Here is a 25,163-nt window from a genome sequence, read left to right as displayed (position 1 = left end):
TGGCTTTCTGCGGCGAAGAAGGTGGAAAAGGTGGCTGTACAAAATCTGATGGCAGGAGTTAAGCGTTAGGCCCGGCAATTCGGATTTGGAAAAGCGGAAGCCTAACTGAATATTTTTCCTGAATTTTATACTAATTAAACTTGAAAAAGAAATTTAATTTGATTTTTGAAATAAACAATTTCACAGATTTAAACGCGTTTTCCTATGACCAAATTTTGACCGTATCACCCTTTACTGTCGGCAGTAGAAGGTTCCACTTTCATATAACGAGCTAATTGGGTGCTCCCCAAAATACTGGGAGACGTTCTTTCATTCATCGATTAGCCTGATGAAAGGATTTGCTCTTTCTATGGCTGTGGCTGGGCTGGGATCGTCTTGTCGCTTTTTTGTTGGATACAGCCAGTTTTAGGTTCCTTTCGGTCGATTTTGTACCTAGGTATACTCACATTTCGGTCCGTTGAGGCTGGGTAGGAAGGATTAGCGTGGGTCGAGCGTTTGGAGAGTCAATTTCCCAAACAAATGTGCAACCGTGGCGGATTCGGGCAAAAGTTGCGGTTAACTTTAATCAGAATTTCAAACATTAGCTAATTAGCACGACATGCTGCTAGAAAGAGCAGAAGAAAATTGGCTTTGACCAATGTTTACTACCTTTTTCAATTTTATTGAGGATAAGCTTTAGGCCCCTACTCATCTTGCTTTAGTCAATAGAAAAGGGATTTGTATGGTAGTTTGTATGGAAATTTACAGAAACGAAACACTTGTTCAATCAATTAATGGTTTTGAATTCCGAACCGTTGAAATCCTGACAGTGTCGTACGAATACTAGTTATTAAAAAAATATGCAAAAATATTCAGGCAAATGTGTATAAGGGTTTTTTACTATTACTGTGAATTTAACGCTCTTGCGTTATTCGTCCCTTTAGGTGTATAAGGGATGAAAACTTCGCATTTCCGAAGTTTGTATTGAAAAATATCGGAATGGTCCAAACTTGTTCTTACCTTCACGCAAATTAGTTTAGTTTCAAGTATGAACGAATTACAAAAACAAAACGAGCGTTCCCAAAACTGCTGGGTAAAAACTACGCCACTATCTCATGATGTAAGGAGTAAACTGAAAATTTGCTCCAAACTGAACCACACACCTGAATGAACTCGATTAGCAATGCGCTAAAAGTGCCAGTAGAAGGGAAAAAACGAATTTAAATTCAAATTGAGTTTATCCCGAATCATGAGCCAGCCCAAGTGCCGAGCGTCAAGCACCTAGTACCTGGGCTCGAAAAAGAAAAACGTGGAAAATTCACTCCCAAAGCTTGGATGAAGGTAGAATAGTTTCATGGAGAAAGAAAAAACAAACTTGATCCTTTTGTGAAATCTGCAAAGGGGTTTTGAATCGGGAGAATTAATAAAAAGAAATTTCCATAACCTCGGCTATATGTATACAACAATCCCGTTCAGTGTGAAGCGGAATGAATGCTTAAAGGAGACAAGTGCAATTTGATTATTCCTTCACGTTCCGGCTACGGGTTATGAAGGTAAGTACGGTCGCTTAATGCACTTGAATAAGAAAATCGCTAACGAGCGTATAGTTGTCGTTTTAATCGACGTTTAAGGTGATTTATGCATATTTTAATGAGCCCTGTTTGCAATTATTATCTGTGTTTCTTCATCTGACTACAGTAATGAATGAATCATTTAGAATTTGATCGCGACTTTTAAGCGACTTGCGATATTGGATTTTTACACTTTCATACGATAGCCATGGCAACAGGAGCATAGGTTGTTTAGGCTCGTATATTCAACAATATATGAATTGTGTTGATTTTCAAGTCAGATCGAATTAAAAAAAAGTTACTGTGGACTGGGGAATTTAGATCACTTCTTTCATTCATTTTAAAATATTCCTGAGGTTCCTTATTGGTTACACCTGAAAATTTTAAAACATTTATCGTTGATTGCAAAATTTTCGAATGCCCTGACTTGCTACAATTGAACGCTAAGGAAAAACACGATTTTATGTTTCGGAGTTACTTTGATCACCCAACTATCCAACTGATTTCGAGCCCAATCATTGCCATAATACTGTTTGAGATACTTTAATGCACGACAAATTTACAAAACTTACCGAAGAAGTTATATTTACGCAACCGAGAGTTTTTTTTTAAGGGTTATTGTCTAACGGGTAAAAAAAAAACATCATTTTCACGAATTTTTTTTAGAGCTATCGTTCAAACAAATGTGTTCAAATTTTTTGCATTATACAAAGCATTGTTGAAAGAACATTTAGTAATTTTTTCGTAGAAAACTATTGAAAAATGAGCCGGTGACGGAGTATTCAGGATTTGCGGAGGACACTGTATCTCAGCACAGAATTATCTGAAGTCAAAAAATCAGAGCAAAATATTTTTAATAGATGTTTTTCTGGACCCCAACGATTTTAATTAACTTAAAATTTTTTTTATGAAATTTCTGTGGCTGTTAGAAGTAAAAACTACGATTTTTTACGAAAAAAATCCGCCATTTTTTATCTGTAAAATCTACCAGACGACCAAAAAAAAAAGGTCATAAAATTTCGGTGTGCAATCTGGCAACGCTGCTCCCACGGTAAAGTTGCCTCTCAAATCTGTACAATTTTGCATATTGAACTTGATGTGTGAAGGTGTTTTTCTGCTCCAACAGATATTCTGTTTATTTTGTTCGAAATGGAAGTGCAAGCTGTTCAGTTTCGTAAGAGGAAACGGGGAGATTTAATGGAGCTTTTGTTATCGGTTGTGGATAAAAACAGAAATAACGAATTCCGCTGCAAGGCTTCCCCAAATAGCACGTATTTGCAGATTGGGCAGTTTCTTCCCGCAAATTTTATTCGGCATATCCAAACCTTGCATCCGAAACAATCTCGCACTCTGGGAATTTATGCAGAGCCCAAACAAAAAAAAGACAATGGAACGGCATCCAAGAAGAAAACAAAGAATGCAAAGAAAATGAAATGGACGTAGAAACGTTAGAACTGGGACTTCTCCACTTGGCCACAACTCACGCTCTACCATTTCAGTTTCCTGAATGGAAGGGTATGAAAATATTAATTAACCCTATTTGTGAAGCTTTGGGATATGGCGCCTTGGTAGCGGATTTGGTAGAAAAGCGGCTAACGTAGGTCGGGCTATCGTGAAAAAGGAAATAAACAATCGAATGGTCAATCTGAAGATTGATGGTGCTTCACCTGGAAACCGACATTCTTTCTTACACTAGCCAATACTGGATGGAAGATAGAGTAGTCACCAGATGTTCGGGTAAGTATTTTTTTTTAAATATCCTGTTGAAATCAGTGTTGGTATCTAATATTTTTTAAAAACATCTAAAAATAAAAACGAACAGGGATACAACAAGCTAACAAAATTTTTTTTTTCTAATCAGCTGTCAACGACATGTTTGTTCGGCAAACTGATGTCAATCTCAAACAAACAATTCAAGAACAGACCATGAGAATGTTTGCTATTGTTCCGGATCAGCTGTACACAATCGCCAGCGACAATGGCAGCAATATGGTCGCATCGATCAGAGAACTCAGTTTTTTTTAGTTTCATTTCAATATACTGAGAAACAGAGACAAACGACGCCATACCGTGAAGCCAGCCGGTTGATAAAGTGGAAGTGGGAAGTTTTTTTTTTCACGACGCGGATTTATAAAATACAATATTTTCGGATTTTTTAGTTCAAATGAAGTGGCAAAGCCAGAATTAATTTTCAAAAAGAAAATAAAGAGTAGAGATAGATAAAAGTGAAGTGTTGGAGAAAGAAAAGGAAGGAATTTGCGGAGAATAATAGATTAGGCGAAGGTAAGCGAAAGTGAGGTTAGAAGCGTAATTACCTATAACCTAACAAAATGGACGAAGACGAACAGAAATCAAATTTACCACCGGACAAAAAAAGTTTGATACATTACCTGACTTATCCTCAAGTGACGAGGAACTAGATTTTCACGGCTTTCAGAATTCTTATCAATAAAACACTATAAATAATCCTAAGAAAAGACAAATCAATATAAATGAAGAAATTAACATAAAACCCAAAAATAATAAAGCTATTGAACAATCAGAAAACTCAATATCAAACACACATATATGTACATAATGAACATCAAAATACAAAGTTAATCACAACACTGGATGAAAACCAAATGAATATGGATTCATCGAACAGCAAACAAATAAATAAAACATGGATAAAAAACGTGGGGCTTGTGATATAGCTCAGTTGGCAAGTCTGTTGTCTCCTGAGCCGATGTCCGCGAGTTCGAGCCCAAGAGTAAATATCGAACACAGTTGTACCGGATAAGTTTTTCAATAACGATCCGCCAACTGTAACGTTGATAGAGTCGCGAATGCCATAAAGATGGTAAAACGACTATAATCGAAACAAAAAAAAACATGCATAAAAACGATCAATATAGAATTCTTTTTATTGATCCTATCTCCACCAATTCTAATGATAAACTACTTGCAGCGATAGAAGTAGGAAAATTCCTCTTCGACTTAAAATTAAATCAATTCAGCTAAATTAAAAAAGCTGGCAAACATAGATTTAAGTTATCATATAAAAACCCGGAAGATACCGAGAAAATATTAAATTCTACAGAAATACTTAAAGCTAATAATTATCGAGCTTCAATTCCAATGATGCTCAGAGAAACCATTGGTATTATTAAAAATATCCTAACCACTATTTCAGAAGAAGAAGATTTAAAATTCGCGATATCAGAAAAACAAATGATTAAAGTAGAACGTATTAAAAGAAAAGATGAAAAACAACAGTTAATTAATATTCAATCCATAAAACTTACCTTCGAAGGATCAGATTTGCCAAGATCAATTCAAATCTACGGTGTTAACAGTAAAGTGGAATTTTATATCTACCCAATCCGAATCTGTAAAAACTGTTGGCGTATAGGCCCCAATGAAAACGCTTGAAGAAGGAAGAGAAATTGTGAGAATTGCGGAAATATAATGGATGAAAATCACATAGATTGTAAAAATAACAAACCGAAATGTAAAAATTGTAAAGGAGAACATCTCCCAAACTCCAAAGACTGTCCTGAAAAGAAAAGAATACAAAACATTAACAAAATAATGGCTCTTAACAAAATGACCTTTTTAGAAGCAAATGAATATTACCCCAGAACATCCAACGAATTTTCTCTTCTCCAGTCTACCGACGCATTCGCGGAAATGGAACGTCCTAGTACGACAATGAAAGGTATTAGACCAGCAGTAAACAATCAAGTTATTCAGTACCGAAACGTAATTAAAAACATCAATACCCGGAAACAAAGGCCCAAATACACTGAAATACAAACACCAAAACTAACAACAACTGCAAACGTTGAATACCCAACGAAACCAATTACATCAAACCCATAAAAAACTACTGAGCTAGAGAAAACTACAGCTGAAATGATTCAACAAGCCACCAAACAAATGATTAATGCTTTGACATCCATCAACAAGAACATAACTAATTCTGATTCTGATATTTTAGAAATTGAAATCGGAACGATTATCAAAGAAATAATCTATCAAAACTACAAGAACTCATCTTATAGAATCACATAACACAAAATAAAAATTGAAAAAAAAAACATTTCGAAATAACTAAGGTACCGTCACTTGGGGCAACATGCAACAATTTTCAACTTCAAACTTATGTTCACAGGTAATCATACCCCTTATGCATAAAAAATTTTAAGGATGATGGGACATCAAATTGGCGTAGTTAGGAAAATTATTGGTTTCATTAATTAATTTAATTTTCTGAAAACATGCGTTTTTCACCCTCCTCAGAAAATGGAGTAACCTGCAACAAACTTTGTTTTTAATGAAAAATCTTATGAACATGTATGAAAATTTGTAGTTTTTAGTATATTTGCGATGCCTTAAAGACCATTACGCATGAAAACAACTAATTGCAGTAATTTGTTGGTCTGTAATAACAAATTTTCATATTTTTTCTGAAAATAAAAAGCCTGCATACATTTAGGAGTTTAATAATACTACGAAAAATTCTACAAGCTGAAATCATAAAAATGAATATTTGGATGAAAGAAATTTCAATGTTTACAAACGCGTGATGTAAAACATTCATATTCCAGCACATGGAAACGAGATTTACAAGGTGTTTTCTTGATTTGTATTTTGTTGCATTTTACCCCAGACACCAAACTGAATTATAAAAATATTTATTTAAAAAAATTGGGTGATTGTTTGAAAAATATTTTTACACCAACAGTGTTGATATAGCATGAGGAAACCAGTTAAAAGTCTGTAGGTTATATTATCAAGCCAATCCGTCATACTGGGTAAAGTTTTTTTCGGCATCGAAAAACGTTAAAATTTGTACTCGATTTTTCAAATTTAATATAAACATAAAAAAAAAACTTTAAAAAACTAGCTTAAGATGCGAGAAATTTTGTCATCATCATTTTGATATCATTGGAAGATAACTTTATTACAATAGATTAAATTGAAAATTGATTCAGTCTGGTGTTATATAAATGTTGCATCCAACCCCGCTGTTGCATGATGCTCCGTCTGACGGTATTTGTTATTTCTAAATTGTCACAGTTTTACCTCGCTCATCAGGATACCACAACATTTGCCCAGAATTTAAATATCTCTACCCCATTTTTGTATTTATTTATCCCGAGTATTGAATCTACTTCATGTAGATTACGTTAATCTACTAAGATTTATGATTTTGATTGAAACAATTTTACGTAACGGCTAGAAAATATAAAAAAAACTGGCAGCCAGTTTTTATCTGCTAAATCAGATTCTCGCAAAAGTCTTATAATTCAAGCAATTGACAATCAGTGATGTCAACCTTTCAGATTGTGTCTGGATCTTCCGGACTTTTTGGACTTCTGACAGACATTTTCTTATGTTTCTCGACTTCCAGGCTATTGCCATTTCTTCCAGACTTTTCCAGACTTTAGAGTTACGACATGAATTTTTTGACAAATCAGACAAAATTCATTATTTTCGTTGCCAAATGGCAGAAAATTATTCGAATTAGTACCGTCAAATAGGGCATCATGCAACACTTTTCATCTTCAATGGCTTTTAAAAACACAAAACACATCATACCGCTTGTACATCAAAAGTTTTAAGGTTGTGGGAGATCAAATTGGCGTAGGCCGTTAAATTATTGGTTTCATCAGTTATTTTTAATTTTATAAAAACATGCAATTTCAACCCTAAAGCATGGATCATCCAAAATCTGGATGCACTGTTTATTATACCATAGCGCTCCTAGTTGTCGGATCTGGAATGTTTTGACAGTACTTTGTTCGGAAATGTTTCCTCTATCAGTGCTGAAAATTTCATTACGATTTGTTTTGTTCCAATAAAGTTACACGTAATGGAAGCCGCGGGGCGAATATTAATTTTGAACACCCACGTCAAAAAACCGACGTGTTCTGGTTAAAAAATCGTGAAATCTGATTTTGGGCGGCTTTCTTGCCAAAAATTTTACAAAGCCACTGGTCGGGGTGATGTCCCCGCCAAGTTCAAATTCGTTTTTGCCGATAAGTTGGCAAGAAAGTGTTTGATCTGGCAAGGTATTTGCAGCTGCGGACGAAAAACCCCGGTTTTTGTGATAAACAAGACCATGAACTCCGAAATGTACAAGGAGGAGTGCCTGAAAAACGTTTTTTTTTCGTACATTAGATCTCACAAAGGACCAGTAAAGTTTTCGCCAGATTTGGCAAGCTGCCACTATAGCTAAGAGGTATGTACAGTGGTATCGGGCCAACGGGTGGATTTAGTCGAAAAGGACATCAACCCACCCAACTGCCCTCAATTCCGCCCTATCGAAAAATTTTGGGCAATTGTCAAGCAGAAGATGAAGAAGAATGGTAGGACGACTCGGAAAGCAACAGAGGTGAAGAGATAGTGGAACAAAATGGCCGCTGAGGTCAGTGAATAGGGAGTCCAAACTATGATGAGTGGTTCTCGACAAAAAGTTCGAAATTTCATCAAAAAGCATCGAAATATTTTTTTTCTTATTTTTCCTTTGAAGTGCAATAAAAACCCTACATTTTGTTTACAAAACATTTTTATTTCGTTCACAAAGCACCAAGATAGACCATTTTTAATGCGTCCAGATTTTTCGTGATTCATGCTTTACTAGGAAAAAAGCATAAAGGTGTTGCATACATTTAGGGGTAAAAAATATAACATTAAATTCTTCTAACTGAAATAATAAAAATTAATGTTTTGATGTATGAAATTTTGATATAAACAATCGCGTGATGCAGAACAATCACATCTCAGCATATGGAAACGAGATTTAAAAGGTGAATCTTTGATTTGTATTTCGAAGCATTTTAGCCCAGACTGATAACTGAATTACAAAAATATTTTTTTTAAAATAAATTGATGATTGTCCGAAAAATATTATAACACCAACGATGTTGGTGTAGGATAATAACATAATTTAAAGTTTGTACGTGAGCCAATCCGTCATACTGGGTAAAGTTTTTTACGGCATCGGAAAATGTAAAAATGTGTTCGATTTTTTTAAATTTTCGATTATATTCAAAATCTTTAAAAAACCATCTTACGATGAGAGAAATTATGTCATCATTATTTTTGTATAATCAAATGATAACTTTATTACATTATATTAAAATAAAAATTTAATAAGTGTTGTGGTACACAAATGTTGCATCTAACCATGCTGCTGCATGATACCCCGTTTGACGGAACGGTAGGTTTTTTTACGATAATTGCAATGAAAAATTTGATCTAGAACCTTCCGGAATGAACTTGAAAGACATTGTCCACAATCTAATGATGATAAAAACAATTGAACTAAGATAACGACGAATTAACTGAATTAAAACCTCTACTGAATACGAGCCCAAATATGTTCTCGACATTTTTAGCTAAATTATGTACAGTACCGTTCATAATTGTATAGAAATTCGAAGCACACACTTTGTCACTTCGACTTTGAACTTCCATAGCTTTTTACTCTGATGATATTTTTTTATGAAATTTTCTGCATTAGATAGATGAACTATCATACTATTTTACTAAAAAATTTGAGCTTTCTGTAGTTTGTGTGGCCTGAGATACATTAGTTCTACGAAAATCTGACTTTTTGGACGTTTACCATTCAAACTGCAATATCTCAGAAACTAGGCTTCAGTTTTTATTGAAATTTTGCATAGTGGTTGTTGAAATATGAAACTAGCATGTCTGAAGTTTTTGAAAAGTTCTATCGATGAGATCAAAAGTTACGCGAGGAACAATATTTCAGGCATGAACCTAAAAATGCGATTTCTATAGAATTTTGAACGAAGTTTCCATAGAAAAATCATATTTTATGTTTACCAACCAGTAAATCTATTTCAACCGAAAAATCAAAACAATATCGCAAGATTCTGATTTCAAAACACGATTTGATCGTTTATTCCATTTTATCTTTTCTTCATTGCTTTTACAAGACATTTTTTGACTAATTTGTGGATGAAAACGATATTTTTCTCATGAATCGTCCAAAATTCTACAGAAATCGTATTTTTAGGTTCATGCCTGGAATATTATACTTCGTGTAACTTTTTATCCCATCGATAGAACTTTTCAAAAACTTCAGACACGATAGCTTTATATTTCAACAAATACTCTGCAAAATTTCAATAAAAAATGTAGCGTATTTTCTAAGATATTGCAGTTTGAATTTGAATGGTAAACGTTCATAAAGTCCGATTTTCGTAGAACTACTGTATTTCAGGCCACACAAACTCCAGAAAGCTCATTTTTTTTTGGTTAAAATGTGTGATAGTTGATCTATCTAACGCAGAAAATTTGATCAAAAAATATCATCAGAGTAAAAAGTTATGTAAATTCAAAGTAGAAGTGACAGTACGCGTGCTTCCAATTTCTATACAATTATGAACGGTACTGTACCTTCTGTTTAAAATTTCAAATTCAAATTGAAAAAAAAATTTTTTTTGTCAAAAATTGCTTAATTAGGGGTCAATAAAGTTATTTCCGAAGTTATTATTGACGAAAAATAGTTCTCAACGGATTCATAGCCTAAACAGAATAAAAAAAACTTCTTACTAGGGCCTTAAAATGATGTAGCAATTGTCTGTTAGTTTACCAATTATTAGCGGAACTTTCTTATCCACTAGCTCAGCGGTCGGCAACCTTTTGAGACAGAAGAGTCAAAATTGCAAATTAATGAAATTTCCAAGTTTGAAAGAGCCGCACTTCATTTCATCTTTACTGCAAATAGTGGTGATCGCTAAGATACATTGCATCCTAATGTGAACTCAGTTTTATTATCCTTTTTCACATCGCTACAGATTTTCGTTGATTTATCGGCAAATGGAAGCGATTATCTTCCTTCTGAATCAAAACATTTTCAAAACGAGTATAGCTTAGCAACGTTTTGGCGATTTGCCATTGTGACCTGATAAAATTTATAATTTTAAACTTAGGTGCAATTCTTTCCTAACACCTATTCTCAGATAAAAAATAGACTTTCAATGTGTTTGGTTGGATTATTGAAAAGTAGCATCGAAAATTTTATGTAAAAAAATTGCATACTACAAGAGGTATATTAATTTGAAAAAATAACTTAACGATGGTTTGTCAATATTTTTTTTTTCTTCAAATTCTACAAATAAGCCTGAAATTTATTTGGTTTTAAACGTCCGTTAGAAGCCACTGAGGTTAATTTGTTATAAAATTAACTAATAAAATTTATTAAAATTTCTTTAATTTGTTTCATTACAGCATTCCGATTCAGCTCTCTAGTTCTCATTTAGATTTCTGGTAAAATAAAAACAAGAAAAAAATTATATTTTTCGATAACGAAAATTTAAATTTTGATTCTCAATTCTTTTCAAAATCGTAGCCCTTTCAAGTTGTTTCTTCTCCAAACTAATGAAATAACGTCTTAACCCCTGAGTCTCAAATATATCATGGATCCTTCTGTCAAAGTTTCTATGAAATCTAATTACAAATTCATATTTTAAATTTTTATACAATTAGTGATTTGGATCTTAATCTATTTGATTCTTTCTAAAAAATATTTTAATTTGTTGAATTAATTTTCAGTTTTCGCTTGCGAATTTGTAATGTTAAGCATTATAGTAGTTTGTTGGCGGTTCCCTGGCCGAAAATTTTAACCGCTTTTAATGATATGAGATACGTCGTGTGAATAATTTATTTATTTTTCAATGTTTCAAAACAAAACAATTTCAAATATTTCAAACAGCCAACAAAATATTTTTAAAATACTTTTAATTCTTGACAGATTTGCTTATTTCAGTGCATCTTAGATTTTTGGAATCGTTAAGAATAGATTCATCCGATGATGTAGAAATATGCTGGGGTCCAATGAAAGTTTAGATAGCTTTTTCGGATCTTCCGGTACAATAATAAATCTTACATCATAATAGACTTGGTTTTGCTTCGCTGTATTTCGTTTTTTATCAAATCGATTTTTTAAACTCAAATTTTAGTTTTTTTAACGTTGTTTTGATCATCGCTTCATAGAACTTATCAAGACCAGAATTCTGATAAAAACTTAGAAATCAAAATCAACTTGTATAACAGTCATGAAATTTTTAAAATAATTGTAAAAAAAGTTGTAAGAAGATATATTAAAGTTTATTGAATAAAGTGATTATTTACTAAATAAAGTTGCTCCTTCGAATAAAAACCTAAAAATATTCATATTATATATGAAATTCTCAAATTACATCCAACATTCAGCTTCCAGGTTACAAAAATATTTTTTAACAAACTTGAAAATTTTGTTCACTTAAACTCATATTCAAAATAAGAACAAAGAACTTGAATTTTTGAAAATTTGTTAAATGCTTCCATGGATTTGAAAAGGCATTTTGAGAGATGGAGTTCAATATTTGAAAAATTTAAAAACAAAAAGTTTTAAGAAAGAAATTTTAATACATATAACAATTATTATCAGTATTCAAAGCATTATTAGAATCATCATCTGATATTCATATTTAATCAGAATGGTGGTGAAGTAAATTTATTATAAAATTATTCAATTCAAGAAAAACAAACTCAATTTCATAATCGAATGAAAAATGCTCGGTTTTAATCCGATTAAATTAGGAAAACCAAGAACACAAATTCAACGGAAAACTTCCTACTGACAAAATGCTGTTAATTTGTTTTATAATTGTTTTTTTTTTGGTTTCTTTTTTAATCCTGGGAAATATTACCTGAAGAAAAACTTATGTTGCGTCGGTTTACTCTAGAAAATTTCGAGGATTTTCAAAATGTCTACACATTCAGTTAAAGAGCCGCAGTTATACATCCAAAGAGCCGCATGCGGCTCGCGAGCCGCAGGTTGCCGACCTATGCACTAGCTGATTAAAAATTTTGCAATCGCATAAATTCGCTGGCTAGAATTTAACTTACTTATTAATTCGATTCAAATTTTCAGTTCAGTTTCCACTACTGAAATGGCGATGAACTGAATTTCACTAACAAAAAAAACTCCCAGTAAACCGACTTTTAAGTAGTCATAATAAAAAATCGAGCCTAAATTTGTAACAATTCAGTTCAAAGGCGATCATTATAGCCGTCAATTGGTGAAAAACTTTACTTATTTTACATTCATAACTCGAAATCATCGACTATTGCCAGTGCAGAACGGTCAAGTTCCCCCGGCATATTTCAAGTGCAAACTTTTATCAACAGCACCAACCAATTGATGGCCGGGCTCGGAATCGATTCCTATCTCAGTGCCTAGTTCTTCCTACCAGCTGGATTTGCCTTTGCTGCTGCTTCACTGCCAAGTTCAGAATTTCCTCCGGGTACCATTAATACGTCATTTTCACTTCTGTTTCCCTGTTGCATCGGACGAGATCCGAAAGAATAGTTTGCTACTGCTAGAGATTTTTTTTTTTCACTTTGCCTCTCTGCCTTCTTCAAAACTTCGATATCGCTGGAAGCTTCATAACTTTCGTACAAGAAATGTGCTCAGCTCATCATCTCCGGCTGCTAGCTGGGGAGAGTCTGGGGGGATTTTTCATTTAGATTGAAGATTACCCTTGTTCCATTTGAGCTGCCGGGGGGATAAAGTTGAAGTATTCAATCGCGATGAGAGACATTATACTATGCTTTCTTACTTTGTGTGAGATTCCATCTCAATTGGTGGAAAAGTCGTCTGCAATAAGTCACGTTTTCAGGACTGGAGGCTTTGGCCGTATTAGAGTCACTTGATCGATTTGCTTGCTTCTGAAAATTGAAAAGCTTGGACTGGTTTTTTTTTTTCTAGGAGAGATACAGTCGAATTATTTTTCATTTCCTTTGAAAAATGGCTTTTGACATTCTCTTTTAAAATATGGAAAAGGCACTTTTAATTTGTTACACCAAAAATCAAGAGAACGTAAAACGGAGTAAAATTGGTAACTTTTTTTTAATATTTTTCGATTATTTTTTCTGTTAAGTAGAAAGCAGCATGTTTAATATTTTTAAAACCAGTACTGGACTTCTATGAACGTAAAATATGATTGCAAAAATTTATTAGACTACTTTAAGTTTGATTTAAAAATCGATTTCTTTTTTTTTAGAATTTAATGCTTTTGGGCAACCATTGATCAGTCTCTATTTTGACGGTTTTAACGAGTTTTCTTGATCCTAAAGGATACAAAACACCCTTCATAATATTTAAAAATGCTAGTCTATCAATTGCTAAGGTAGTTCGGAACCCACTTAATTGATATAACATTAATCATGAAACTCTACAAAATTGAACACAACACTTTCAGTGCCTCCAAGTCCAATTCTGAGATGCTGAATTTCAGTGTTCCTTGGTTTAGATTTCTTCGCGGTCTCAAAAAAAAAAAAAAAAAACAACGCGGTCCTTGATGTGTTAAGGCCGAACAACAATTAAAATCGAAAGATGGACAATGATGCTGCATAAATCAGGGGCAAAATTTTTTAACATAACTTATAAAATTTTAACTACAAAAACAAATGAAATTTTGTCTTCATTCAATTCCCTTGCCCCTCGCACTATTCTCCTTTATTTTTTTCCTTCAAACTTTTCAATTTGATAGGGTTTCTAGCCTTTTGTCTTAAACTGGCTTACTCTGGGAAATTGTCCGTATTTTCTTAAATATAAAAAAAAATTACCTCATAATACAACAATAACTGCACACAAACTATACATTCACTAAGGATAAAAGTTGAACTTCCACACAATGAATCTTATTTATATTTGAGGTATCGTAAAACGGGGTAACTTTGACCAACAATAAATATTTCCATATAATCTTCAATAACTCAGCCTAAAGTTTGAATTTTTGAAAACTGTTTTCTACGTTTGAAAGCCTATTATTTGTGTATCAAATAAGCAAAATATGGTTTGAATTTGAAATTTTTTTCTGTTAGTAAAAATGTAATTCCAAAATCTTATGTACCGTCAAACGGGGCATCATGCAAAAGCAGGGTTAGATGCAACATTTATATACCACAACACTCTTCAACTGTAATAAAGTCATTGAATGATAACAAATTGATGATGACATCATTGAATGATAACAAATTGATGATGACATAGTTTTTAACTTCGTGAAAGAGTTTTTTTCAAAGTTTTTGATTCTCATAAAAAATGTAAAAAATCGAGCAATAGATGTACAAATTTTTACATTTTTCGATGCCGTAAAAAACTTTACCTCGTATGACGGATTGGCTTAATAAAATCACCTACAAACTTTATATTGCTTTCATTATACAATACCAACACTGTTGGTGTATAAATATTTTTCGGACAATCACCAAATTTTTTTAAACAAATATTTTTATGATTCAGTTAGCTGACTGGGGCAAAATGCAACAAAATGCAAACCAAAACTAAATCTCATAGATTGCGTTTCCATATGCTGGAATATGATTGTTTTGCATTATGCGTTTTTCAACATTAAAATTTCATCCATTCAAAGATTCATTTACATGATTTAAGATAATAGAATATTTTATAGTATTTTTTACCCCTAGATGTATGCAGCAGATTAACACTTTTTTTTTCTTAAAAACATTTTTGACAGAAAAAATGTAAAATTTAATTGGAATATAACCAAAAACTACTGTAATTGGTGCTTTATGCGTTATGACATCACAAATGTATAAAAAACTTTAAATTTTCAAACGTTTTCAATTGATTTTTCATTAATTACAGAGTTGGTTGCAACTTACCCCTTTTTCTTAAGGCTATGATCATTTAGTATCCGGGCAGTTACAAACGCTTGTATCTTAAAAACTATTCATTTGATCGCAAAACTTTCTATGGAGCAAATGAAGGTGTAAATATGACATTTAATATAAAAATATAAAAAAAAATATTTATCAATGATTTCAAGAAATATTCTTACTTTTTCATAAAATCTCTTTTTTATCTTTGCACACTTGTGTCAGTCATGTATTCATCTATTATTTTTACCACAGAAGCAAAAACTTTGCAAAATCATGATATTTTACACAAACTCACCTGGAAAAAGCAATTGGAATCTGGTTGGAACCTTTTCATGAGTAGGCATCTCGAGAAATTTGATCTCATAAATCCGGGTTTATCATAAATTTCTTCGTCCATCAGAGACATCTGTCGCATTGCTTAAAAAACCGGTTGCCCATATTGCAATCTAAGGAACTGTTCACTATTAGTTATTTACTTGGTGTCTACTAGTCAGACAACACTTTTTGACTGACGGAAATGGATTAATTGCATTATTTAAGGGATCTGCTTTTAGTTATCCCCAATAACCATAGACTTTTTAACCATATTTAAGATCAAAGGTTCCATTCCGATGCTTGATTTTAACTTCGTGTGGATTCTAGAGTGGCGCTTTATACTTCTTACCCATTCGGTCCAAAAAAGAATCAGAAAAAAATCGTCAGTTTATGAGTTTTCAAGTCGACAATGAAGAATTTTCGAGGCGCAATATGCGCAAAAGGCTCAAATTTGTGCAAAATTATTTTTACCATGTCTTTTTGCATCGTAAATATCTCAAACACTCATTAACATAAAAATCTGGCAAAAATAGGCAAGATAGTCCTTTTCATAACCAACACAACGCTGCTAAAGTTTTGCATATCCGAGCTCTAATAACGTAGTTATCACCGAAATAAAGTGCCCGGATACTAAATGATCATAGCCTTAGTAGGGTGAAAATCGCATGTTTTTGAAAATTCAAAAATAACTGGTAAAATCAATAATTTTTCTGACTACCTAAATTTGGTGTTCCATCAACCTTAAAACTTTTGATGTACAAGAGGTATGATTATCTGTAGGCATTAAGATTTTAGAAGCCATTTAAGTTGAAAAATGTTGCATGTTGCCCCAGTTGACGGTATCTATTTTTTTAAGGCTCTCAAACAAACAGCTCTCCTGTTGATACCAAAAAGTATTTAGAAGCAAACGGGTTGTTGAAAGTTAACGAACAACTTTTTTTTTGTAAATGTATAGTTATAGTGCTATTTTTATAGTCATTTAATGATAATTTTTTATATTTAAAAAATAAAGACGTTTTCCCAGAGTAAAACCGTATTGGAAAAATGGATACGAACCCTCTCAAATGGTTAACTTTGAAGAAAAAAATGAAATAGAAATAGGGGGGCCTAGGAGAATGTGTGATGGTAAAATTCTAAAACTATTTAGCAATTGTTATAAGTTTTGCCCCTTAATGTATGCAGCATCATTGTTCTATTTTCGATTATAAATGTTTAAAAAAAAAACGTTAAAAAGTAAGGCAAAATTGATAAACTAGCATTTGTAAATATTATGAAGGTGTTTTGTATCCTTTAGGATCAAGAAAACTTGTAAAAATCGTCAAATAGAGACTGATCAATGTTGCCCAAAAGCATCATATTCTAAAGACGAAATCGATTTTTAAATCAAACTTAAAGTAGTCTAATAAATTTCTGCAACCATATTTTACGTTCATAGAAGTCCAGCACTGGTTTTAAAAATATGAAACATGCCACATTCTCCTTAACAGAAACAATAATCGAAAAATACTGAAAAAAGTGATCAATCTTACCCCGGATTACGGTACCGTAAACTGCGGAAACTTTGGTCCCATTTTTTCATTTAATCTAAATGTTTCCCAAGGGGGTCCTCTTAACCCTCCAAAGCTATCCGGGTCAATATGACCCGAAGCGCTCATTTAAAACAATTTTATCATCATTCCAATATCCTACTGAAGAACTGGGAATTTTGACAGACCAAGTACATATGTTCTTTGAAAATAATGATCAAATGAACGAAAAAAAATTAAAATTTAAGTTTCGAAAATCGGTTTATTGGAAAATGAAATACAGCTAAGCAAAGCTAAAATTGGGTGTCGTTTTTTTAAGAATGATTTTTTTTCTACCGGAAAATCAGAGCTAGCGGTCAAAACTTTCATTGGACTCCAGCATGTCTATACATTGTCGAATAGATGGATTCGTGACAATTTCAAACATCAATTAAACACTGAAATACAGAAACGCTGTCAGAAGTTATGAGTATTTTGAAAATAAAATTGATTTTTCGGACTTTTTACTTTCTGAACCAGTTTCTGGTAATACATACCGACCTTATTTTGAAATTTTGAGTAGTTAGAATAAATAACCTACAGTATGAATATAAAACATATAAATCGGTTAACATTTGCATCCAGTAGAACGAAATCAAACTACAACTAAAATTTCCCCGAAACGGATATTTTACGAACGGCTTTGGAAGGTTAAGTAAAACCTGAAAGTTTTGCAACACTTACAGTAGTAAACAGTTTAAAGCCAGATGGTTGATTGCAAAATTTTTCAAATGTCTTTGTTCGTTACAACGTTTAACATAAAATTAGATGTAATGTGATCAATCAACTAGTTTTGTTGATATTTTGTTGAAAATATCAGGGCATTGCAGGACTAAGTGAATATGCTCTTTTGAAACAAATTCAAATCATATAACAAATTTTTTATGAAATTTTCGTAAAATTTTCACATAGGCAAAGTTGAAAAGTTGAACCTTTTTTTTGAACCAAATCGTTTCCAACTAAGTGCTTCCATTTCACCAGGACAAGTGATGTATTTTATTGTTTGTATGCTTCTGCTAAAGTCAGCTTCGAGAGATGATAAGTTAGTAGGTATTTACTCCTATGTAAATAAGGGTTACTCCTAGGAGCAAGCTAGGTTTCGAATGAACTACAACTGAAAAGTTAAACTCATTTGAATCTCTTATTCAAGATTCGGTGCATAATTTTGTATTCATATTCACTTTAAATGCACAAAAAATTCTTTATCGCTTTTCATTATTGCTTTCCAGTTCGCCGCAGAAAAGCGCTATAGTTAACCTAAATATATCGAAGATTGTTATCTTCGGGTGTCGAAGATTGTAAATTTCACACCAAATCGAGCCAGACATACCGCTGCTGCCTGGACCCTTCGAGGGAATCGTCACGTGGAAAAAGTCGGAAATTGTATGCATAAATAACATCCACAGGAGCAGTGGATGCGTCTATCGATAAATCAGCAGTTGGAGGTTGCCCCGAAAAAAAGTAAGTTATAGATCTTTAAAATGTATTGAAATTCCTTGTCGGACGTGAACGATCTATGATGCATAAATTTAGAAGACTGTATCCTAATAAATGATCCGTAGCTGCTAGGGCTCACGTATTGTATGAATATGGTTATCTCAATTTCGAATGAACAGTGAGTATATAGCGCCTAAATCTATGCAGAGAAAACGGCCAACATGCGATCAGAATCTTGGCTGGGTTGCAGTTTTTACTTTAAATACCATTCTAATCGTCTCTGTAAAGAAACAAACCATTGATTGAATGAATGAAAAATTGTTATTAGAAAAATTCGAAGATACATCACAATTAATTTCTAAAGAAAACTAAAATTAGCTAAAAATCAGTCTTTACAAGTCAGTAAATTTTACCTAACTTTAAAAATACCGAAAAATTATCGCACTGGGTGTTATTCTACGGTATGCATTAAAGATTCTGAATGTTTTTCAATTTACTTAATTATTTAAAAACCAAAAGATCAAAACTTCAAATAAACGGAATTCGTTTCGCATTTCTATTTTTTCACTCTAGTGAAATCAACAGAAACGATTTTGAAACTAACAGTTATATCACTTATATCTTCAGTATCTGCGATAGAGTTTTTATGTATTTTTTACGAGGCCACGTTAAATTTCACGACCCGACCCAATGTCATTTCCGGATGACCGGTTTGAAAATCAAGGACACACCTGGTAAAGGAGATTGTCCTTTTGTTAGCTGTTCGGCTGGCTCGCTGGCAGCTCCCCAAAAGGGGACACCATTTTCTGCCGCTCGCTGTCGGATGCAGGATTTGAAGTGAGAATGGGGGCGACTTCTAAACATTGTTTTAAAGTGCAGCAGCTTTTCATATCATCTCTGCACATTATATCGTCCAGCACAACGAAAGACGAAAATCGATTGAGAATTTTTGCTTCATCTTTGTTTCATTTTCATAGTTCTGGAATATCTACCTACATAAGATATTAATTTAGTAAAAATCATCGTTTGTAAATTATCTTAGACTTGATTCTTTTTTTTTAAAGACATACACCGTCTTAGCCGATTTAGGCTTTACAGACTGAATAAATGACGTGGACAACTTAAGATTAACATTTAACACCCAGTACCGAGATGGGAATCGAACCCATGCCATCAGTGGACCAGCGACTAACGTCTTACCACGCTAACCACTCGACCACCGAGACGTACGTTTTGTAGGGATTAAGCAACAGACAAACTCCACGTGCTTGTACCGCTAACAATTGATTTTTATCTGTTCTCGAATCAACAAATCTCAACATCGTCAATAATTTCAACAATTAAAATCACAAAAACCCACGGATGAAAAAAACGAAAAAAATTATGGACATGTTTTATATAAAATGAAACAAATAATTGGTTTATATTTCATGGAGTTTTTCTTAAATAGCCATCAACAACAGTCGCAAAGGAGTGCATTCACGTCACAAAAAAAGGAAACTTTTTAATTTCACAAGAAAATTTTTTTTTTCGGAACTGACGAGACGATTCTGAAACACAAAATTTTTAAGAAATCTGTTGAAATCCAGCTGAGTGACAACAGTGCACAGTGGTGCAAAACATCAATCTAGCTGTACGAAATTAATATTGCCCAGGGATGAAAAGATAGACATTTAATGTCTTGAGCAACATTGTTCAGTTTTACATGAAGCATATTCCAGTATCAAAATTTTTGCCGAGAGGTCGACCGATAGCGAGATAAAAATGCTAACTTTTTTGTTTTTCAAATTAGGGCTTTCATGTCTTTGACAAAGTCTTATCTGAAGTACTGAAATACATAAGTTTGTTGAATATGTCAAAGTCTTATCACATCACCCTCAGGAGTTACAGTCAAAGTCAAAAAAATTTCTTGAAAAAAACAGTTTTTTGAACCGTTGTAAATTGGATAAAATGGTTCGCTGTCTATGAAACAAAGTTGTAACAAGCCACGATCTACAATTGTCTCATACGTTATGATGGGTTTAGAAGTTACTAAAGCTCTACAGAAAGCATTTAGTGTATTTTATTGGCAATTTTGTAAGGCTCGTCCATCGAAAAGTGCACATTTTCGCAACACCACCTTTTTTGTGTTTATTTTTGATGATAAGCGGAACTATTTCCATTTGAAATTAGCGGGGAAATCGGAACTAGTACAGATTTGAATGATTGAAAATGCTTTTTTTGCTTATTAAAAAAGCATTTTTAGTAGAAAAATCGTAACATAAACTATACAACATCAACACTAGGTTACTAATATACTGCCCCAACTGGCATAACAGTCCCATATGCATTATCGTCATTTTTCATCTAACCGGACAGTTCGTCCTTTTTGACATAGGACTTCAATATAAAACAATAAAAAAAGATAGTTTGTTCTAGAAATTTCGAATTTAGTTTATTTTTAAGGTTTGTTTTCGGTGGAAAACCTTAGAATGATAGTCAAAGTCATTTCTAAAGAAGATTTAATTTAGGAAAAAAGTACAATGGTAGATGAAAATATGTATATTCGGCATGGGACTGTTATGCGAGTAGATTTGAAAAAGTCTCGCATATACCCGCATAACAGTCCCATAACGGATAAAAAGGTGCTCCGGGTCGTAATAAAAGGCAAATCTTGGAAATTTTATGTCCTACGATTTATCATGACAACCTAGAAAACATTCCAACAAAAGATTTTTGTTTATGCTGAAAGCTGTGGTCATAATTTTAAAATATATTCCAAAACAGAAAAAGCTCATTTTCTCGCTTGCTCGTTTTTTTCATATGGGACTGTTATGCGAGTAGGGGCAGTATAAGTAACAAAACTTCTTAGTTTATCTGTTAAGGTTTGATAAGAAATTCCATACATTTAGTTATCAACGTCTTCTATTTGTTTGAAAAGCCTAAAACTAGTTAAAAATTGTCTGAAGTAAGCATTAATCTTTAGAATACATATTGTATGTTTGCTAGACGATTAAATTTTCTTGCATGATGTTCACGATAATTTCTAACTTATTTGTTTCTGCTCTCTTGGGTCTCTTCTGTTATCATTCCTATGGGAAGAGGATATTTCTCAAGAACTGCAGATCCGTGTACTAAAATTTTGTGAACCGATGGAGACAGTGGGTACAAAAATTATCCATATTATTTTTGGTGGGTACCAATCGTAATTAGTAACGTAAAGCTGTCTGGTCCCCTTGAGGCTATGAAATTAACACAGCGTTTAGATGACATTGCTTTCAATATAAGAGAAAAAATTTCCATTAATTTTTTTGGAGTTTAAATTATTTGAAAAACGAATTTAAATGCCTTTAATAAAACAAAATATATAAAAGAAAATTGCAACACTTTATTAATAAATTAAATGTTTTCAACGTTTTTTCTATAAGTAAAATAGGTATTTTTTATATAGAAAGTATTGTAACATATAAGATTATACTTGGTTTATTTTGTCTTCAATAAACCAATTCGGATAAATAACATGTCATCAAACAAAACAATTTTCATCGAATGATGAAAACTTCGAAGGATTTCGCTCCGTGTAGACGAAAAATGTGAACCGACCTGAAGAAAAATGAAACCGCACTGTTGTCATCCGCAAGAAAGCTGCGCTATGAGGAAAATGCATCAAGATAAAACCAACACATGCTCAGTTTTGCCGCTTCCGTTGACTGTCATTCGACAAAGAAAAAAGTTCGCGATAAGTGCGGTGTGTTTTGTCGTCGCGATTTGGCCATCTAAAGCCCGTGAAAAATTAAAAAAGCAGACTGCTACCTGCGGGATCTTACGACTGGTGAGTTTAAACGCAAATCAAGTTGCGAGCACTTGATAATTCCGCAATCTTACCCCTATAGTCGACGACAAAGCCACAGAACGGGAGAAACGTGGTTGCAAATCTTCCCGGAAGGCACAGAGGCGCCGTGAACAATCGACCAAGAGGGAAGATTCATCAGATAAAGCAACGGTAAGCGAACAAAAAAGTGAAATTGAGCTTTGATTGCAATTGGCAAATTGGCCACAGAACCTCGTTCTAACGATTCCTCCTCTGCCTCTAATTCTCGTCTCAGGAGCGGAGAAATAAAGCCGAGAACGGCTGTGTGCCAAGTCGTACAGCCTGCAAAGGTTTCCCAAGCCGTTGGGAAAACGGTCACGAAGAGTTTGGCCACTTTGGGAATCCGCAGAGGTGAGTTAAAAGCACCAATTTGCACTCGAGCAAATTTTATTAAAAAACTCCTCCAATTCCACGTTTATTAGTTGGAGACGAAAGCCCGGGAATAAACCAACCAATCACCCGGAGAAGAGAAAGAAAAAGTACAAACTAAATCTGGCCACTGAAACGGCAAATAGAAGGGAAAAAGTCCCCGAGAGCCCCTTAACAAAAGGGTAAGAGAAAGCGAAATATGTTGTGCTCAATCGCTGACGGCGTCGATGCCGCAGGGCTCTCTTTTTCCCCTTCTTTTCTTCCTCTTTTTCTCCCAGGAGTTGGTCAACGGTGTGCGAGCGGACAACAGTACGCGTGCGGAAACAAGCGGGAACCGAAGAGCATCAGAAAGCAGTTCGACAGTGGTCGATGGTCATCAAGGAATCGCAGGACTTCCGGAGAAGCCGGAATTCATCGCTACAAGGTACCAGACGGAGATTCGACAGTGGTCGAGGAGTTCGAGGGAACCGGAAACGGATTCCGGAAGAATCCGGATTGCACGGAGGAGAATTTCACCAGAAAAGTGCTCGACAGTGGTCGAGAGTATCAGAGGAACGGTTCGTGATTTTCCGGAACAATCCGGGTAGAAGCTGCACGGAATCGAAGCCGACGGCTGCCGGTGGAGAACGATTCGGCCTTGACGCAGGCCAGAGAATCGTCGTCGACCGAAGAAGGCAATCTGCCGCAACCGCAAGTATGCTGTCAGGACATCCAAATGCTAATTGTTGCTGCGTTCGCCACCCGAGCGGTTTCTGCGATTTCTGGGTCAACGATGACCGACCAATTGATCGTCATTCTTGGGACGAATCGAGTCCGGAACATCCAGTGAAATGCACGTAAGTCAGCTGTTTACCCATTGCTTTCACACACCATAAATAATCAGATGTATGAGCCTGAGGGCAAAATAAAAAGGGTGGCTTGACCATCAATAATTTGTTTGAGAAATGTAATGACATGTTTAAATTTATTGCTTTTGCTTAGAACGACCTGAGCTAGCCTGGCAAAGAGGAAGAAACAATTCTCTTCTTCTTCTTTCGGCCAATTATCTTTTTACAGTATATTTTCAATCATTCAAATCTGTACTAGTTCCACTGAACAATGTTGCTCAAGACATCAAGTGTCACTTTCTTCATCCCTGGGCGCTAATTATTTCGTACAGCTAGATTGATGATCATTTGTTATTGCTTAACTTATCGGAAATTTGCTTTTTGAAATACACTTTTTGATATACTTATAGGTAAAACGCCTTAACACGTTCGTCGCCACGTCACCCATATTCGGCAGACGGGTGTATTTCCTGGGGGGCCCCGTCACATCAAAAAGCAGGTGACGCTCTCTTACTTGAGTTTACCGCTCAGCTTCGCCACACGTTTCAAATATGCGAGTTCTCCCTCTTTGCTTTCTCTCTCTGAAAATTTCTTTGGGCCCGGCTAGCAAAACTACCAAAATGAGCGTGGCGACGAACGTGTTAAAATTGGCATTGAAATTCAATTTCTTGGCAGAAATTGCGACAAATATGGCGGCAGACGATTTTTTCGAATAGAATATTGGTGCACCTTTTAAACTTGAATAAGGACGAAACTTGTTATAATTATGCATTCTTATCGTAATTTGGGAGTCGGCAAATAGAAGGAATGAAATTTCGTTTCTATAATCGGGTTTTCTCCAAAGTAATCAGCATACAAAATCTGTGCGTAAAACATGTGGTCTGGCGAGCATTCTGCCACAATTTTGATAAGATTGTTTTTAGTTAACTTTTGAGAAAATATTAAATAAATCTGATATTTTACAATCTAACGCAACATAAACAATCTAAATTTGTCATGATTTCACGAAATGGCATGCATTTCAAATTTCCCATACAAATTTGGGGCACTATACTCGCACTTAGACTGCCTCAAATTTGTATTGGAAATTTCAAGCTTGTGAAATGTTATCCGCAACAGGCTTAAATTGTTTCTAGGCCTAGTACAATGTTCCATGCCAAATTTGAGCCAGATCGTACCAGGGGAAGGAGTCGCTCAACGAGCTTAAAGTTTGTATGGGATTTTGAGACATTTTGTTCGGGAGCAACATGAAAATCCCCATCCCCATCCCCATCGACCGATTTCTTTTGGAAACAGTTCTTGAAGCCTAAGTTATGACAAATTTTTCATCCGAAGGCAGCATTTCAATTCGACTTATGATAAAAAACTTATTAGACTTAAAAAATGGGGTAAATGTTTTCAGGGTGATATTCATCACTATTAATGAGAGGCACTGCTTCAAACATTCTGAAGCAGCATTAACATTACCGCATTTTTGAAGTCTTATAACTTTTTATATCATAAGTCGAATTGAAATGCTGCCTTCGGATAAAATATTTGTCATAGTTCAGGCTTTGGG

At 34.1% G+C, this 25,163-nt stretch overlaps 1 protein-coding gene across 1 annotated transcript in view; it reads left to right on the top strand.

Annotated features, from left to right (window-relative positions):
• Nucleotides 1–23,618, top strand: part of LOC129742596 (uncharacterized) — a 54,675-nt gene extending 31,057 nt beyond the window's left edge. Inside the window, exons 2-5 of the mRNA XM_055734516.1 lie at nucleotides 22,432–22,541; nucleotides 22,645–22,760; nucleotides 22,832–22,960; nucleotides 23,057–23,618. Of these exons, the coding sequence (XP_055590491.1) occupies nucleotides 22,432–22,541; nucleotides 22,645–22,760; nucleotides 22,832–22,960; nucleotides 23,057–23,618 (917 nt within the window). The remainder of the gene's footprint in view (nucleotides 1–22,431; nucleotides 22,542–22,644; nucleotides 22,761–22,831; nucleotides 22,961–23,056) is intronic.
• Nucleotides 23,619–25,163: the final 1,545 nt, after the last annotated feature.

The sequence above is a fragment of the Uranotaenia lowii genome, chromosome 2 (assembly GCF_029784155.1).
Source record: "Uranotaenia lowii strain MFRU-FL chromosome 2, ASM2978415v1, whole genome shotgun sequence".
Classification (NCBI taxonomy): Eukaryota; Metazoa; Arthropoda; class Insecta; order Diptera; family Culicidae; genus Uranotaenia; species Uranotaenia lowii.
Note: the sequence above shows the minus strand (reverse complement) of the source record. Positions and strands in the feature narration are given on the sequence as shown.